This window comes from Lepidochelys kempii, chromosome 4 (assembly GCF_965140285.1).
Source record: "Lepidochelys kempii isolate rLepKem1 chromosome 4, rLepKem1.hap1, whole genome shotgun sequence".
In the NCBI taxonomy this organism is placed as follows: domain Eukaryota; kingdom Metazoa; phylum Chordata; order Testudines; family Cheloniidae; genus Lepidochelys; species Lepidochelys kempii.
The window spans coordinates 31,624,252-31,643,909 of NC_136383.1; the positions used below are offsets into that span (position 1 = coordinate 31,624,252).

Genomic DNA, 19,658 nt, shown 5'->3' on the forward strand with positions numbered 1-19,658 from the left:
TTCTAATCTCCTCTCCTTTATCTCTTTTTGGCAATAAGCCACGGTGTGACTCCCTTGAGATAACAAAAGGAAATAATTCAGAACTTTGGATCAAAGGTCACAGTGAGCAGCCATTTAGCATGTGGAGTGATCACACAACAAGCAGGTTTAACACACAATTCATGCTTTTTTTTTTTTTTTTTAGTCTGTACAAGCAGGGATGATGGCATGAATCAGTGATGGTGTTTAAGATGAACATGGAAGCAAAGTCAGTAAATTCCAATGACAGTTGGTACAGTGCATTTCATAGCATTTAGCTCATATTTGGTCACAATTTCATGTAAACTAGTTAATGGCACTCATTGTCCATGCAGGTCCACAAGCCAAAAATAAGAGAACTTGCAGAAAAAACTAAATCTCCATGATTTATCTCTGTATAGATATCTCTATAGAGAGACTAATCTTTATTTTTGCAGATTTCTCCTGTGGTTATATATATTGCCTAACTGCAGATGTAAGTGAAGAAAATGTACACATGGACTACTGCAAACAAGTAGAAGCAGCTACATGTAAACATATCTCAGACTTGTAAAATAAAATTTCTGTTTTCAACTATAAATACAAAAAGTGGAGTATTATACACAACTTCATGCTTCTAAGGTTAGATTCATCACTGCAAAGAGACAAAAAGAGATAAATTGGCCAGGTTAGTACTCTAGTAGCCAAACTTCTATTCCAAGTATATAAAGATAGGGCAGAACCCCAAACATCTTTTATTCTCTAAGCCACAAATGTGCTTCCAAAATGCCTATAATACTTTTGTGGGTTTTTTTAATTATTGTTCAGAGATGCGGTCACAAAAGTGCCTCTGAATAACTCTTTCTGGGAAACTAAGAATCACTGATTTAATGTGCATACCTACTTCAGTTGTCAGTTACCTAAAGAATTATAGGCAGATACTGACCTCTTTTGAGAAGAAAAACAATGCTTATTATCCTGGGAAGCAAATAGTGGCTCCTGTTTACCTCTAGCAACAAGATGGGTAGCTGTGTAAACACCACCATCAATTTTAGATCTGGTCATCTTCAAATATGAGTAACAAATAGCTTCAAGTACTACAGCAGCTCCGGAGTTGCTTTGCCTGTTTTGAGAGCCACAGCTGAAACAGTGCCTCTAAATTGTCAAGAGAGGCACTAGTTAAAGGGAAGCTGCAGGTGTATTGACTTTCTCTGCAAATACAGCTACACTTCCGCACACGTTTTCCCAGCTTAGAAGTAGAATTTTTATTTTCAGTCTCACCTACACATTGTTTCAGCTTTGCACATAGGGCTAACCCTGCTCTGCTCTGCAGTAGCTGGCTTGGGGGTGGGCAGGTTGGGAAAAGGTAGAGCAGCTCACTGTTGGCGATGTATGATGTCTATAAAGCAGGACAACTCAGTGCAAGCTGCCACAGTATGCTGCTGCCCACTGAGTGGTGTTTATAGCTCCTCTTAGCTGAATAACTTTATACCTGTAATCTGTTGCCAGTCAGCATGCCTACTACTGGCAGCATACCTGCTTCCTGGCTTGAGGGCTACACTCCCTCCTGATCCACAGCTCCACTTGCTAACTGGTGTCTTTCAAATAAAATATTCAACACTCTTCATTATTAGCCAGACTCTACTATGTGACCACAACTATCCAGAATCATCTTTTGAAAAATGCCTGGGGTGAAATCCTGGCTCCTCTGAAGTCAATGAGAGTTTTTCCATACCCAGACAGGATTTCACACATGGTTTATTCTTTCAAGTGAATTCATGCATCAGTATTCAGAGAGGAATAAATATCTGTTCACGGATACATTTGCTCTGAATGCTGATGCTTTTAAATCTAGCATTGTCAGAGTTCGACCATTCAATAGCGGAAATCTTTACCAAGTAACAATGTTATTACCTAGCATTGCTGAAAAATCAGCAGCAAGCAGTAATAAAATGCAACAGCAGACTTTGGGGGTTGGGAAAGAGACAAACAGGAAGCAAGATGCATTGTCCCTTTGGATAACCTAGAAAACCCAAAGCCTGATAGGTCAATATGAACATTTTGGTAAGACTCTGCCACACCCCTGATGGGCAGATCTGATACTGTCTCCCAGCTCATGTGCAGGGGCTGAAGGAGATGTAGCTCTCGCTGTGAGGAAGAATGATGGTCTTTGACTTCTTAGCAACTCAGGTGCCAATTGTTTTCAAATACTGCATAAATCAGTTGCTGTTATAACCTCTACATATTACAAATTCACCATGCAAATAATATTTGAGAAGAGGTTATAACTTGGACTGCTGTGTATTCCAAAATCTGTAAGCTATTCTTACTGAAATCAGAGTGTGTAAGGTCAAAAGGGTTCTCTTATGCCAAAGAAAAGGGATGGTACCTCTGTGGAGAAATAATTTGGCACGTCTTACCTTTTGCCAACAGCCAGGCATTGGTAATCCATCCGGCCCCTGTTCCAAGGAAAAAGATAAAAAGTGCATAGATGAGCCGGACAGTATATCTGATGAAACAATCATGCCTTCTTAGCTAATGAATAGCTCCCACTTCCTAACTAATAATTCTGTCAGTTAAGATGAGGAAAATTCCAACATCCAATACAGGCTGAGTGCGTTCACATTGTAAATACATACAATCCGGCCCCTCTGAAAAATTCAAATTCCAAACTACAGTGTGCTTAATCATGGTAAGAACTTTAAATCATAACTGCTTTATTTTTGCTGTCATGGCAACATTATCAGGGGTCAAATCAGCAGAGCTGGATTCACCGCCAGCAGACTATATGTTAATCTAAAGTGTATCTATTATTCATAAGTCAGTGACATTTAGCCACAGATCAGTCAGCAATAGTGTATCGCTTACTGTTTTTGTGGTCCTGGTACAAAGTTAACCCATTGATAGGATAGTTATATCCAAACTGCACATGGGAATATTTTCATACACGTTAATTCTTACCTTTATAAAATGAAAACTAAAGGACTGAACCTATTCATACTAAAATCGGTGGGGAAAGTTTCCATGAGAGCAAGGCACTAAGGTAGAAGCTGACTATTCTGTAGCATGCATAACATATGGCTGTCAAGCTATTTGTAACTTGGACTGTGCTAGTTACGAGCACTTAAATATACTCCCAGCACTGTATTCTGTTCTTGCACATCTGTGTCCCCAGTTTAGCTCATGGGACAGATTCTGGTCTTAGATACACAGGTTATAATGTTTTATAATACACAGGTTATAATGTTTTTCCACTGAATGCATCCAATGAAGTGAGCTGTAGCTCACGAAAGTTTATGCTCAAATAAATTTGTTAGTGTCTAAGGTGCCACAAAGTCCTCCTTTTCTTTTTGCAAATACAGACTAACACAGCTGCTACTCTGAAACAGGTTATAATGAAGTTATTCCTGATTTACACTGGTGTAGAGGCCCGATCTTGTAATGTGATGAGTGCACAGAGTCGAGGGAATTCAGCACCTCACAGAATTGGACTATAAATGAGAGGAGAATCAGGCCCCAACCATTTATTAGGTTAAGGGCAATACTACTTCATACTTGGATTTCTTTTCTGCTAACAATTCTGAGAAACAGTGTTTGTGTGTGGGGTGGCTTTATTTATTTATTTATTTATTTTCTGGCAAAAACTACCTGCTTTCTAGAACACGAAACAGTGCTGTTTGTTTAAAAGTTTATTCTGATAACTATCTATCCCACCAATAGAAGAACATTTTCACAGCAGTGGTGTAAGGATTCTCCAGATATAAATGATACTACAAAGACAAACACATTTTTTAATTATGAAGGCATGCTTGATTACCCCCCAACAAAATATGAGATATGGTTATCATTAATCAGAAGCAAACAAAATATAACATGGACTATATACTTCAGATTAAAATTCCATTGACAATTTAGATTAGAAACTTTGTACTTGATATAAAACCTACTTAATTTTAACATTCATCTTTAGATAATCGTGCTTAGCTAACAAACAATATCAGAACATGCAGACCAAATTTAACTGCCAACAATTAAAAACACCTATATCTTGAGCCTTTCGGAAATGTGTATGTACGGTTCAATTTTAATTGGAAAAAATAGAACATATTTAGATTTAAAAAAAAAAATCTGTGTTGCCAGATTGGTACAAGGGAGAGGGTCAACAAGTAGAATTTTAGTATGGGGGGAACTTGAATTCATGCTAACACAGAGTGGGGGAGTATTGTGTGTATTGCAGGGAGGTAAGTTCCAAAGGAAAGACCATTAAATTGAAAACGTTAAATAACGAAGACAGTGAGGGTTTGGGCTGCAGACCATTATCTTCTTACAAAGCTCAGCTAAGTTTTCTGTTTCAAATTTAAATACTACTCTGATTTATGGGCCCGATCCCAAAATCTTTGTTCATAGGGCCTCATCCTGCAGATCTTACGCATATCTTTGCTTATTGCAAAGCTCTATGATTTAACTTTGACAGATTGATATTTATCTCTTTCTCTGCATAAATGTCATCTTGGCTCAATCCTGAAAAAAAGATGCACTCAAAACTCCCATTGATGTCAGCTGGAGTCAAGTGTGCAGAATCGTTTCAGGTGCAGGTTAGGATGAATCTAACTCCTGTGCAGAGAGCCAGCATGAGGTCCCCACACCATTTATGTTGTGGGACTTAAATACCGTATGGTCCTTGTGCTGGCTCTCCGCAAAGAGGTGTATTTCATTCTTAGTGAGGAAGGCAAAAGGCATTTGTTGGGAGAAAAAAACAAACAGTGCTGAGGGAAAAATTATGTTGGAAGAGCACACTCAAACTACCATGTGATGTGGGAGCAAAATGCTGGGTGTTAGGTTCCAGGTGTTGACAGAATGTGTCTTCTCGATACAGTTATGATTGCTGAAGCAGCTGATTTGTTCATGCACATGCATGTATTAGTGGATAATGTAAAGTCTGCGCAGAAAAACACCACTTTACACTGAGAATGACTGACTATATACAAAGGAATCGCATGCAGGGTTGGTAGGAAAGAGAAATACTGTACCAATTGGCAAGGGGCATCCAGCCCATCCAGGCCTGGCTGGCCTGGCTCCCCTTTTTCCCCCTTAATTCCACGGAATCCCTGTTTGTAAAGATTAACTTGCAACGTTACTGACAAAGAAGTGTCTTTGGTATTTGATTTAACTGGAGCAAAAAAAAAAAAAAAAAAGAGATCAAGAGGAGCAAGCTTACAGCAGCAGTGATTAAAACCCATGTGGAAATGACCCAGGTGCAGTCTCACAGCTAAGATTTTAGCCTTTAAATGACCCTCCAATCAAGAAAGAACTATTTAGCACAACAGGTTTCCAATTTGTATAGAACACTGACAGGTAAGTACAAGGAGCCAGAACGTCTACGCAGCACATTCCATGAAAAATATTCCACAAGTGACATTCATTTTTAAGACCGTCAAACTGTTAATTTAAACCAAATTAGGAGGACAAAAAATAGTCCAGGCTGGATTTTTCAGACTAGGAGAGGAAACCCTTTGAATTATATCAGGTTACACTATAGCTGTGGCTTGTTCCTCTTCTCTCACTTTATCCCGTTATAATCTACAGCAGGAGGAGCGATTTCCAATACATGAGTGAGACATACCAATGGGCAAGGTGCATCTAATCCAGGGGCACCCTGTTCTCCTTTCTCCCCTTTAGGCCCCTTTTTGCCTTTCTTTCCCTTTTCCCCCTGTGGACACAATGGTTTGGATAAAACAAATGTTTCATTCTTTTGGGTAAAAAAATATAAATGAAAGAGATTGGTTTAAAAGATGTTTTTTTTGCCAGTGGAGGGCTGAAAGGACACTTACCACTGTGTTCTGGTTTGGATGGTGCATTATGTGGAAAAATAAACGATATGATCATAAGCAAGACCTGCATCAGTTGGTATTATTGAGCTTTTGCATGAATATTTGTATTATGAATTATTTGAATCCTAAAGTAGGGTTTGAAATTATAGGCTGACTTCCTGATTCAAACTGTGGATAAGGACAGAAATGGCAAGCGGATTGTGGCCCTTTCTTTGGGAGCTACAGAGGAAGAGGAATTTCTAGTCAGAGGTGCCTTTGGAACAACTAAACAGATCAATCTCATTTCTACCATTAGGGGGCGGGAGGGGAAAATAGTGGGAACAACTGATTCCCGGTGTGATTCAGTGGAGTCACAGCAGGGATGACTATGTCCCAACATGTCCTTTACTGAATGGACCTTGCATGCATCAGTCCCAGTAGCGTATGGGCCAAATTCTGCCCTCAGTTACCCCCATGCAAACCCACTGAAGTCAATGGGATGGCATGGATACCACTCAGAACAGAATTTGGCCCTTCATTTCAAACCCTGCTAAAGGACTCAGAAGATCCAAACTGCTTGATGTTGAGGTGCTATACAGTTTTCCAGTGATCCCTATCTTTCTGTAATTAGAAAAAAAATTAGAAATGCTAATGAATATTTTCATTTAAATTTCATGTTCAAAACATGATTTCCAAATATCTCTCCACTGCAGGTAAAATTTCATTGGTTTATTATTATTCACTCTTTTAAGCAGGTGACTGAGTTTGCACTGAGTTGCTTTTTAAAAAAGCAAACGATTAAGACTTCTGAAAGAGAGGTTTACAGCAAATTTCACAGATTTTGATAATCCATTGAAATGAGACACGGAAAAAGAATCTTCTTTTTCCTAACAGGCCTACCGTGAAAGGATGACTCCCCTCCAGCAGTATGTGATATTTGGAGAGTCAATTTTATAATTGATTTCACACCATTTGATCACAATGGTAAATGAGTTTCAGGCTCACTTGCAGTTTAATAAAACCAAAACTGCTTCTATTAAAAAACAAAAAAATGGAGTTGGACAATAAAAAAAGAGGTGGGTGCACCATGTATATTACAAAGAAATAGAAAAACAGTGAAAGGAAAATTAGTATGACACTGGAGAACAACCAAGGGAGGGCTTTCAAGGGTTGTGGCTGTGGAAAGGATTCAGTTTGTAAGGAAAAGGGTAAAAAGGACAAAGGAAATTGTAAGGAAGGAAGGTAAAAGGAGAAGGAAAGAATGCACCTCTGAAAAGGCAGACATGTTTAGGATGAAGTACAGTAAATGGACTTTCAACCAGTTTCACAACAACACAAAGATTAAATCCATTTAGAAAATGATTTTGTTTTTACAAAAACTTGATAAATTTAAGAAGCAAACTGTCTTACTGTAATGCATTTACAAAAGGGAAAACACATAATATACATGAAATACTACAGAATACAGTACCATTCAAATGTAAACAAGAGTTTTCCACAGACAGATATACTGTATTTATGGCACCATGAGAACAGAATTTCCTCATTTATCTTTCCTGTGTGCCAAAAAGCATTCTTCCATCAACCTAGCTGTGTCTACAAAGGGTTAGATCAGCATCCTTGGTGCTTAAGGGGTGTGGATTTTTCACACACCTGAGCACCGTAGCTATGTCGACCTACATTTTAAATGTAAACCAGGCCTCTGTCGGTTTTAACTCGCTGATCCTCCTATTAATTCTTCAATGAACTGGGGGAGGGTGAGAAAAATGGGGGGAATTGTTGCTGTTCCCTTAACTTGCCACTCCCCACTTCCCCGAGTTTCAGGCAGATTTCAAGGGATCCCCAGAAGTCCAGGAGCATCTGTGTGAATGTCCCATTTGTCACTACTGCTGTCCAGCACTGATGGATGCTGGGGAGCACAGCTCCTGCAGCAACCATGCTTCAAGGGATCAGTCTATATGTCCTGACTCTGGGCTCTTTCCCCAGTGAGAGGATCAGCATCTGGGGGAGGGAGAAGCAGCACAAAGGACAACAGATTAAGAGCTGTTATAACTTGTGCTGTGTGTTCCCCATGTGATTAAAGATGGAGAATCAACAGAATTCTACCTGGCTTCCCTACCCCACTCTCCCTCCTGTTCTCTCCAGAACTGTGCAGCCCAAAACCTGTGGAGGGACTGCTATGTGATTAGGGGAAGGACACAGGCTCCTCCCTCCCCTGGAGACAGACTCCCCTCAGCACACAGAAGAGAGCATGAGGCCCTTAGAGTGCAGTCCAGTGAGGTTCTGGACTTCCCCCGACTCCCTTAACATCAATGGGAGTGGAGGGTGCTGAGCACTTTGTGAGATTGAATTTTAACCTGGGTTGAGAAAAATCAATCTTTGTCCTTTTTTAAACTGTTAATGTAATATCTTTTAAAAAGGTGGGTTTTAAAAAACAAAAGGTAAAACTACTGGCCTCTTATTTAGTAAGGTTTTTAAAACCCATTTTAATGATCCAAAATACCACATTATTTAAGTGCAGACTTTTGAGGATTCATTTTTTTGATTAATACAATTTAAACGAACAAACAAAAAAAAAAACCCAAAACCCAGTCAAACTAACAACAAACCAATCAAACCATTTTAAAAAACCTATTTCTCAAAAAGTGCTCCTGGAATATAACCTTGTATGTCAATTTGCAGCTTTGAAAAATTATATTTTTACAGCCAAGTTATGAAGAAATTATGACGCAAACACTGACTCACGTTCACTGTAGCAGAGCTAGTGAGCACCTGTAGGAGAAATTACCAGTCTATGACTTAATCCAGAACCAAGGGGCTGCAGATTTATGCGCTGCCCAACATTATTCGGAGCACACGTGAAAGAAGAGATGTCACTGGTTGCTAAAAAACTTCATGTTGTTTATGCGAGAAATTTCTGCAGTGTAAATGAACCTCAGGTTTTCGGTGTAGTAATTTAATAATCTGAATCTCTGTGACACCAGCCTAGCAGTCAATATCATTCAGCAATATTTAAAGTGACGCTATCCAGAAAAAAAATCATGGTAAATTGGCACATAGCTGAATTGAAATCTGCGCAGCTATGCTAATTTACACTAGCTAAGGACCTGGCCTCAGCTCTCTTGACTTTTTTTTCTTACCCTAACCATTACAGCTGAGAAAATAAGTTACAATGAATGATTTATCAGTTTAATTTAGCCCTTACTGAAAAATGTATTGGATAAAATTAGCCTCTTTGTTCTGATCTTGGAACAATGACAAGCAGATTGTGATTTCCTCATATCCATTTTCCAAAAACATATTGTTTTTGGGGAGAGGGGTTAAATTTCTTTAATTCTATGAATCGATTATGCATGAACATTTCTCTCCAAGTTTTGGCTGTTTGCTCTGAAAGTTGTGCTAATCAAGGGTGGTTGGGCAGATAAGTCACACGGTATTGTTTCCCCTTGCCAAGCAATAGCAGATCTTGAGACCTGGTGGGTCTGTTTCCCACTAGGAGCAGAAATCAGTGTTGCAGAGTAAAGATGTTTTCTAGTATAATTTATTTCCAAGAAGTATACACCTCCTATTTCCCTGAACACAAGTAGTCAAAAACTGCAAAAAACCTCAGCTTAGACACCACTGCCTTTTTACCAAGAAGCACCTGTCTTGGACCACTCTTTCTCTTGGAATGTCAGTGCTTAATATATTGTCCCCCTTCCTACCTCAGCCCCTTGGCTTTCTGGGAAATCCCTTGCCTAGGATTACATGGTTTCCAAAGGTGGCATGGCTATCCCTTCTGCTACTCTACAAAACAAAAGAACTCTAAAACAAATTTAATCAGAAAGAAGAGCGCTTTAACCCACACAATCCTCTTAAGAAATGTCTGGGTGCAGTACTGTACAGATCCCTTTCTATGGAGGGTTTAATCCTCCTGAATGCTTATACCTCAATGACTCACAACAGATGTCATATTAGCACTTGTTGCCATAACAGTATTGTTTCTGTGCCCTGACTCGTAAGATACGCAGGCACTTCTGGAGCGAATACTCATTATGCGTGTAATATTTATAGTTCTGTGTCTGCCAATACTTGCTCATGTGACTCTGAGGTTCACTTTCTGTGAACATTCATGCCAATGAAACTTGATCACATGAATGTCCATGGAACAGGAACACAAAAGTGGTACGGGTATAGTTAAAGTGAAGCCATTTAAAAACTCAAGCTAATATTCTTCGACACCATTTGCAGTGTCTTCCTTTAGGATGATGTAGTCTGCTCCCCAGCACAAGTGGCTTGCTCTGTAGGCTGGTACAAGGCCAAGGTCATACCTTCTTGTAGGCCCCCTTTGAAGGAGCAGCCCTCTCCTCCTGTGGGCATAGAGAGACTACACTTGTTGTAAGCCCCTGTGTGGGCAGCACGAAAGGAGTCTCTTTGCAAACTCTCCCTGTGGCCCCAGGGAGAATCACAATCTGGCCCTAGAATATTAATTGCTTTTCACTGTGTTTATTATTTGCATATCACTCAGCTTGGGTTGTGAAATGAGGCTAATTATTTCACCTTATGGTTCTCATGCATTAGAGAAATATTGCATTGTTTGGTTTACAAAAACTATAGGGAAGAGCTTTAATCCATAAAAGCAACTGAATGCAAATAATTAAGGTAATTATCTTAATTGTAAAGTTTGTAATTTTTTTAAAATAATCCCTAGAATACTTTCTAAGGAACCAGATCCTCAGCTGGTACCAATCTGTCTTGACCCACTGGAGTTACATTGATTTATACCAGCTGAGGATCTGAGTCAGCATCCCCCTCACAAAAAATTACTACCCCAATGACACGTGCATTGAGAATCACAGACTGAGAAGGACTTTCATCAGGCATGGCATGGGTTACAGAAAAGGAGCCTGATCCTAGGGTGAGAGTGGACAAACTCTTCCCTTCCTGTCTTGGCAAGTGTTGTATTACTGGTTCTGCATGGAGGTTTTGGTTCTCCTTCTGACTGATGACTTTGTCTAACAAATACACGTGACTTGCCTTTTGGCACACAGTAGGAAGAAAGATCAGGTTTAATGGACAAACAATAGGGTTGGGACAGCAAAATGGACTGGGCTGAGGAATCAAACAACAGATAACAGCACTGAGGTCACCTTTTCTCCCTTTTCGCCTAGGTCACCCTTTTCTCCTCGAGGACCAGGGAAACCCTATAAAAAAAAAAACGAACAAAGATATCTATTGGCTTCTCTATCAATGTTGGTTAGGTTTTAAAATAGTGCTGGAAAAAATGTATAAAGAAAAAGAATACTGCACTCCATGCTATTTGTCAGAAACTTGGCTCATATTCAGCAAGGACATTTTCTGGCAATGGAAGTAAAATGTGATTCAAAGTGACTCCTACTGTTGTACATACTAAATGACATTACTGGGCTCCGAAGGGGGTTGCTGCAATTTGGGGCCTTTGACAGTAGGGAAGGTGGGAATGGGATGAGAGTGGGAAAGGTGGGAATGGGATCACAACAGGCTCTCACCTGCATGCCGTAAGAAATCCTAAATTGTGAAAAACGCGTCATTTGTAGAGCACAGGATTTTTTTTTTTTAAGAGGGTTGAAGTTACTTAACAAAATGTCGGTGGCTTCTTGTTCTGCTCCTAGTGAGGGGCACTAGTTAGAGTCTGACCCTGCAAACTCTTCTTACCAGGTGTAGTAGTTACTACTGTGATTAGTCCCACGCAGGTCAATGGGACTCCTTTGGGTAGTAAGCACTGTGCCTTGTGGGCTTTGCAGGCTTGGGCTGAACTTTCTCAAAATACCATCGTTCAGTCTGTCCCTCTCACCTCTCTTTATCATATGCAAACATCAGCAATGCAATGTTTGGTATGTTCTCTGCATGTTCAGCATGCACAGAAAATGGGAAATAAATGTGCTGCACACAGTGAAGGAATCATTTACCTACCATTATGAGTAAATTGGTCATAAATATTACTTACATCAAGGCCAGGCTCGCCATCTTTGCCCTGCCAAAGAACCATATAAACTATGTTAGCATCCCTAAGCCTCATGACTAGCTGATGTCTTACCTGCTAATCACACCTATGAAGGCTGTCTAGATATGCAAGCCCCTGCCTTCTCCCTACAGGAGAGCAATAGCATTCTTTTTGTACAGCAGCAACACATATTTCTAGGGTTACACAAATAGCATTGCCATTAGTGAAGGGTCTTTCTGTCAGTGTTTAACATTTCCCCTGTTTCCAGGAACTGATAACTTGACTGTAAAATTTTGCTACAGATTGAAGCTTATTGTTCCAGGAGCAAGTTAAAATAACGCAATCACTAGGCTTTCACCAGTTTCAATTCACAAAAAGAGCAGGAAAAGGTGAAGATTTTTATTTATGAAAGTGGCCAGCAAATAAGCATACACCGCAAACCAATACTCATTCAGTATTTCACAGAGATGTTTAGTACACAGATAGAGCTGAAAGCCCTCACTACCCATTGGCCTTCTCCTGTTCCAGGGGAAGTCTATGGAACTTTTGCCATGGACTTGTCAGAGCAGGATTAGGTGCATTGACTTCAATGGGAGTTGAGGGCGCTCAGCTCCTCAGAGGATAAGACCCACAGCATGCACAGATTCAGAGATAAGCCTCATTCTGACACAATGTCTGCTAGTGATCTGTTCCACTTTCAGTAGGACAGCCACGCTGGCTGCACGGAAGACATGCCAGGTCACTGATCCCAAAGGCATTATTTTATACGCTTCCTTTCAATGTAAATTATTTAATTTCTCCAAGGCTCAGACAAAACAGCTCTGGGAAATCTGGCTCAGGCAACAAGGCCTCAGAGCTGTAGGGCGTGCATGCAAAATAAAGCTGCTGTGTCATCTTCCCTCTAGTGGGGACAGCTGTGCTAGCTGATACCGGGGTAAGAGTAACTTATCGGTACGCAGTGCCAGGGTCCTGAGCTGGGGCGGCAGAAGGGGTGGGGCCTTTAAATCCCCGGGCCCTTTAAATCACCACTGCTACCCCGGGGCTCTGGTGGCAATTTAAAGGGCCAGGGGCTCCGGCTGCGGTAGCGGCGGCTGGGAACCCTGGGCCCTTTAAATCACTACTGGAGCCCCATGGTAGCAATAGCTGAGGCCAGCCCTGGGCCCTTTAAATTGTCACCGGAGCCCTGGGGCTCCCGGCCGCTGCCACTACCCCAGGACTCCAGCAGCGGGGCTCTGGTGGTGATTTAAAGGGCCCAGGGCTCTGGCTGTGGTAGTGGTGGCCGGGAACCCCAGGACCTTTAAATCACCACTGGAGCCCCATGGTAGCAATGGCTGCGGCAGTGGACAGGAACCCTGGGGCTCTGGGGGTGATTTAAAGGGCCAGGGGCTCTGGCCACTGCTGGGAGCCCAGGGCCCTTTTAAACTGCCCACCTGGGGAAGCTGCCCCCTGCTGGTACAGTTGGCTGTGTACCGGCTCTTGCTGGTATGCCGTACCATACTGGCTTACTTTCACCTCTGGCTGATACACAGAGAAAATGTGGTTAGGTTCTGTCACAGAGTGGCTGGCTCTTTAAGGGGAATTGGGCCCAGCCTCACCTGTGATGGACCAGCTATCTTCCAGCTGAGTCTGATCAGCTAGGGATCAGGTAATTATAAAAGCCAGCAAGTGGCTCAGTTAGGGGTAGAGAGCTCCCAGGAATAGGGAGACTCTAGCAGGTAGCCCCTGGGTCACGGTGGGAGAACTACAGGAAGTAGGTTGATTCTTGTGGGAGGCCCTAGAATGACAGTATGACTGTCAGGCAAGTGATTTATAGAGCAGAAATAGATAGGCTCCTGCAGAAGATCCTGGGTTAGGGGGAAGGGATAATTGATGTATGTGCTATACTAGTTTAATGTGGAAGAAATAAACCTAAAAATAGAAGAAAAGGGTCTGGACCAGACTTCCTGGGCTGAGAAGACAGACCCACAGCCCCTCACTCTCTTTTCAGGAAAGATAATGCTGCTGTGAGTGCTAGCTTTGCAGACTCCGTGTGATCTCTGTGCTCAAGAAATCGGATCATGTCTGGGCACTGCACAAGGCCTGGTGATCAGGAGTGTTCCACTGAGGGCTGGAGGCAGTTGTGCTTTGAGTAAAGAGTAGCCCTGTGATTACAACAACCAGAAAAAGAATACATAATAGGTCTAACTTTCAGATCAGCCCCATCCTGGCATCCCTTTTTGTGCCTGCAGTTTTGGGGGAGCACATAACTGTGTGTGAGATGTCACTTTGATGTCTAATACTCGATGTGCAGGTGCTATTAGATATCCAAGCGACATTAACTGTATCTGCAAACTGTGGACAGAAAAAAAAAAGGGAGGGCAGAATTTTTAAAATGATCTAGTTCAGTGGCCCAGTTCTGCAACACTTACACTTTTGGGGCCTTATTCTCCACTATCTTGCACTTTACTTATCTTTTACGCTTGTAAAAAGTGAGTGTTATATGCTAGCACTGGTACAAATGAGTAGAGAATCCTGGTTTGTTCTCACTTTGCACAGGTGTGAATCACTACACAATGGGCAAGTCAGTGGAAAATCTGGTCCTGTGTCTTGGGAGTTTTGCTGGACTAAGAACTGTGGGCCTGGGCCTGTCATGCACTTGTTTGCTGGTTTTGTCCTCTGTGTTCCTTCATCTTTTGGAAACATAAATATGGGTCAGATTTGGCCCAGGTTTACCTGACCTGCTCACAGCCCCAGAGGGAGAAAGTCCACTACCAGTGGAGAGATTGTGGTGGTAAAAGGTAATAACACTCGCTGGTGTTGAGGAAACTACCAGAATCCAACTCACCTCTCAAAGGGGCAGCGGTAGCTAGGAAAGGGGCATGGCCAGGGGGTGCACTGTCTTAGCACATTCCCTCAGCAACCTCTCACAAGGGCTCCTATGGAACTTCCAGATGAAAATAAAACTGCCCTACTGTGGCAAACTGCCAAAGGAATATGGTGGCAACACCACCACCTGCTCTCATACTGAGAGACTCTCTAGTGCAGGGTGATGTAAATTACAACTCCCTGTTCAGTCTTGAGAGAATCCAGTTCAAACAAATGAAACTGGAGAGGAGATGTATAAAACTCTGCCTTTGTAAATAATGACCCAATATAATTGCAGTGGAACCACTGTGATCTTACCAAAGCTGGAACAGATCTGTGTTTGTAACACACCACAACCTTTGTGTCAATGCACACAGTAGATATACGTGTGCACACACACTGAGCTAGATCCTCAGCTGGGCTAAACCAGGGTAGTTCAATTGACTTCAGTGGAGCTATGCTGATTTACATCAACTGAAGCCCTGGTCTACATATGTTAGGGATGGGTAAACTAGTTAACTAACTTATAGAAAAAAGGATCCCCCCTCCAGCCCAACCCTGCCTTGAAGTTGCTTGCTCTGGTATAGTCAGATAAAACTTTTATCACTTCTGGTTTCTGATCAGGAAACAAGTACCAAAATACTATAAGAAAATCAGTGAGACTTCTAAGCCAAATGTGCAAACTTGAGAGGTTTGGATAAGCTTTAGGTAATCATCTGAACTTCTAAATATTTATCCAAACCAAACCCAAACTATGAACCTTTTAAAGTTCTCCCATCCCAAGTACACAGAAATGCAAAAAATCAAAGCAAACCAAAATCTTCCACACACAAACACCACAAAAAATAGTAACAGCAAAATATTGTTGCATCAAAGAAATCTGAATAAGACATTAAGAAAATCACAAAAACTTCCATGGCTACACTCTGTCCTGAGCTCTTTGCCAGTCTATTTTGGTGGTCTCAGGGAATCTAACAACATGTGTCGACCATACATAATCAAAATGGCATAAATTGCAGAATAAGGGGCACTTAACTCTAGATTTCCTCTTTCTTTTTGGTTTGTTAGCTCCATTCCATTACTTTTGCACAGATGTATGTATGTTTAGGAATCTGCGTAAGTTTGTGATATGGGCCTGCTTCAAGCTCAGGACTTTGCATTGTCACGGATTATCATCTGCTCTCACCACTCTCAACTAATTACACTGCTGGATGGAAAATGGTCATAAAATACAGCAAAGTTTAATCAAGGAGTGGTGAAAGTTGCAATGTGTACAAGTTCCATGCAACTTACAGGCAAACCATATGGTCCTCTGGGTCCAGGGTCACCAACAGCTCCCTTTTCACCCTAGGAAAAAGGTTAAAAACACACATCTGATTCAATCACAAACAGTCTCTTCGTGTTAAAATAATCCCTCTTGCTCAAAAGTGGAAGCCTATTTATCTCTAATCCTTTGTCTGGATAATATCTGCAAATCTGATTTTCAGTAAATAGTTAAATGAAAATGACAGGGCTGTATATTCCTATGTTCAGACACACTGATTGTATCTCTTTCTGGGCAACTAAAGATAAGCCAGTACAGTATGATAAATGGCAACTGTGATAAAGGTAAACATTATCATGTATTAATACTATTTTGTGTAGTTTGTTTAGTTCCAAAAATGTATGTAGTCGCTAAACATCCAGTTTCAGAGTAGCAGCCGTGTTAGTTTGTATCTGCAAAAAGAAAAGGAGGACTTGTGGCACCTCAGAGACTAACAAATTTATTTGAGCATAAGCTTTTGTGAGCTACAGCTCACTTCATTGGATGCATTCAGTGTTATTAACTTATTCAGTGTTATTAACTTCCAGCCAGCGCTGTGAGCTCATAGCAGCTGGAGTACTGGGCCTTCAGGAGGAGCCCAATACTGTAATGAAAGCTCTGGGTGCTCAACACCTTGCATCCCACTCTGGCTAAACAGCTGAGATTTGCTATGATGAACCACAAAATTACTGTCAACCAAGGCTTGTGTGTAACAGGCAATATTATTAACAGTAATATTGTGAAGACCATACCATATGTAGAGCCATACATTTAGCTGCTCAGATACATTAAATAAAAATTCTAACCCATGGTGAGACAAACGGAAGTGATTCTCACCGAGAGTCCGATCCCACTCCCCACTGAAGTCAATGGAAGAAGAGAGAGTTTCCAAAGAGGGGTGCTGTTAAAGCAACTATGCACATCACTTTTTACAAGCCAGTCCAGAGGAAGCATTTCCAGAATGAAACGAAATCTCTAGAAAACAAATGTAAGGTTGGAATCCATACTGGGCTTAGTGTTTTTCAAGGTGACTGACAGAAAAAAAACACCTTTCAAATTAGCTGACACATGGCTCTGCATCAGTGCTGCTGCAGGACCTCTGGTGGTGATCATGTTAAATCATGTACGCTAAACATAGATATGCCTGGGGAGCAACGAGATGGGAGACTCCAAGAAACATCAAGCCTGCTGCAGTAAATAATGAAAGGTTTGCTTTCCATGGTATTCTTCCCTCTCACTGAGTACTGAACCAACACTCCAGCATAGCCTTTTGGTGGGACTGTGCTGCTAGAGGTGTTGTGTTTTACATGAGACGGAAAAGAGAGGTCCTGGTCACGTACAGTTTTCAAGGCTTCTTGTTTGACTAGGTTCCCCCTGGAGTGTCGCTTGAGTATCTTTTTCACTTCTTTTCCTTAATACAAACAAAGCTTTCGTGTAATGTTCCCGGCATGGAAAGACACCATGTTCCATCCCAGACATTACTACAGTTCAGTGGTAGATGAACTGTCTGCCTCTTGGTGAAATGTACTCTAAAAATCTAGATTATTTATTATCCATTATTAATAGAAAGGGTACACTTTAAAAGCACAGATTTAGATGTGTGTGTTATCTTTGGGAGTCATGGATGAATCCCTGTGCACTGCTCTGAGAATGTACCACTGAAGTGTAAATTATATTGCTTGGGTAGTAACAGCAAGGAGGCTTCAGAAAAAAAAAATAGCTGAAAGAATCTCTTGTTTAATAATCCCAGCAACAAAGGATGCATTGGGGGACTGACATTTGATCAAGTTTAGATACTTTACTTTTTGATGAAGATTATAGCTCCTTATATGTGCCGCAGTTTGGATGAGACTAAGTGTCCGATTAAGGTCTTTCTTGATTCCGTTGATCTCCCAACTGTTTCTGACTAGGCAGCGAGACTAGATACCCTTGTAAAACAACAGGAGGTACTAGAAGTAACAGCTGATTTACAAAATTAATCCCCTGGGGCCTCAGCACTTTCTGCCAGAAGAAGCTAAGAGATTTGCTAACCTACTTAATATAACAGCTACAAAGTTCTCTGATCCATATTTGAGATTCATCAAGACTAGTTAATGTCCTTTTGATCTAGACCATATGGAGTCCTCTCAAAATAGGCCCGTACCATTGCTAAACATATGGTAGACATAAAAATACTGGCAAAGGGTTTGGCAAATCAGTTCAGGGAAGTCATCCCATCTATTATACACAAGGATCGAACTGGATATGTACCCTACAGATTTTCTACCTCCAATGTGAAGCACCTGCAGAAAGGTGTTTGGAACATGGGCTCATGCTATCAGTGGCTATGGATTAGGATGGATTAAGGATGGGGGGGGGGAAGACTTTTGGGATTGCTGCCCCGAACAGTGAAATAAACTACTTGCTTCACGGAAACAGACTTTCACAGTCTAGTTTTAAGAAACTCTTAATCTTTTATTTTCAGAATCTTGCCAGTGCAAAAGTAACAATTTGTCGCTCTTCAGTGTTGTTTCCTGCCATTTTAGATCCAGTGTCCTGAATTATGTTGTTCTGTGTTGTGCTGAAGTACTGTATTTGCAGGAACAACACTATATTTGGTGTCTCCCTAGAACCTGCACACAAACTAGATGGAGATCTCATGAGACCACCCCACTGAGAAGATTTTTAAATAAATAAATGTGTTGTCAGAAACACTAACATATTCTGAATGTCTTTAGTGACAGAAATTTTAGGCAAGCCACATGTTTGAGGTCCTGAAAAGAGCTAAGTTCAGAGACAAAACTTTGCCATACAGATGAGAATCCCTTGCAATTCCTATTTCATTAAGTGTGAATCTTTCAAGACCTTTCAAGACCTTTCAAGAACTAATAAGAGACTGGAGAAGCCGTTTTGTCTGACAACATTATCGCTGAAATTTACATTAGTTATTGGATGATTAGCCATAGGGAATATATAAAATACAAATACTCCAAAATGTTTGATTGTCCAGAGGTAAAATAGAGTTTACTGGCAAACAGACAATGTAAATTAGATGTTGTTAAGGCTTCCAGCCAGCCTTTATATCTATTATTAAACAATCAATTCCATTTTTGGTTAGAAAAATCATTAAAATATAAGCAGAGATGGCTGTAGTAAAAACTCCTGCAGTTCCTGGTGAAATGGCAATGCTGATATTTTCAGTGTACTAATAAAAATGTGAATGTATGTAGCACCTTTCATACCAGAATATCAAAGTGTTTTACAAATTTTAATTCATTGTCATATCTCTTTTACAACAAGAAGCATCACATACAAATATATCATTGTGCACAAAGTGTCATCCTGAAATGCTGCCCATGGTCATCTGAGAGTATTATATTCCCATAAAACAGATGATAATAATTTGCAAAGCTTATACAACATCTTACATTTTTAAAGCACTATTCTCACAAAAACCATATAGGGTGGTTAGGCAATTATCACCATCCCAGTTTTACAGAGGGAGAAATTTAGACAAAGAGCATCAAATTCAGCTCTGGATTAAATAGGTGCAACTCTGACTGGAGTCAATGGGAGTTGTATTCCCTTATGCCAGAATTGAATTGGGCCAAGAGAAATTAAATGACTTTACCAAGACTATGCAGTGAATTATTGCCAGATCCAGCATTAGATAATTTCCTGTCTTGGAGTCCCCTGAACCAGTTCTTTAGATCACACTGCCTCCATCTAAATAGGAGTAGTCAGTGTTTGATATTCTAGTGAA

General features: G+C 40.9%; 1 protein-coding gene across 5 annotated transcripts in view; it reads right to left on the reverse strand.

The window, feature by feature from the left end:
- Positions 1-575: 575 nt before the first annotated feature.
- Positions 576-19,658, reverse strand: part of LOC140910300 (uncharacterized) — a 118,584-nt gene continuing 99,501 nt past the window's right edge. For 3 of the 5 annotated variants that reach the window (XM_078852456.1, XM_078852457.1, XM_078852454.1), the window contains 2 exons: positions 15,907-15,960; positions 5,556-5,707 (listed from right to left, as the gene is read on the reverse strand). In XM_078852456.1, coding sequence (XP_078708582.1) covers positions 5,558-5,707; positions 15,907-15,960 — 204 coding nt within the window. In that variant the 3' untranslated portion in view covers positions 5,556-5,557. Of the gene's footprint in view, positions 653-2,417; positions 2,457-5,555; positions 5,708-15,906; positions 15,961-19,658 lie in introns of those variants that run through there. The other 2 variants (XM_078852455.1, XM_078852458.1) reach the window with 2 other exon arrangements.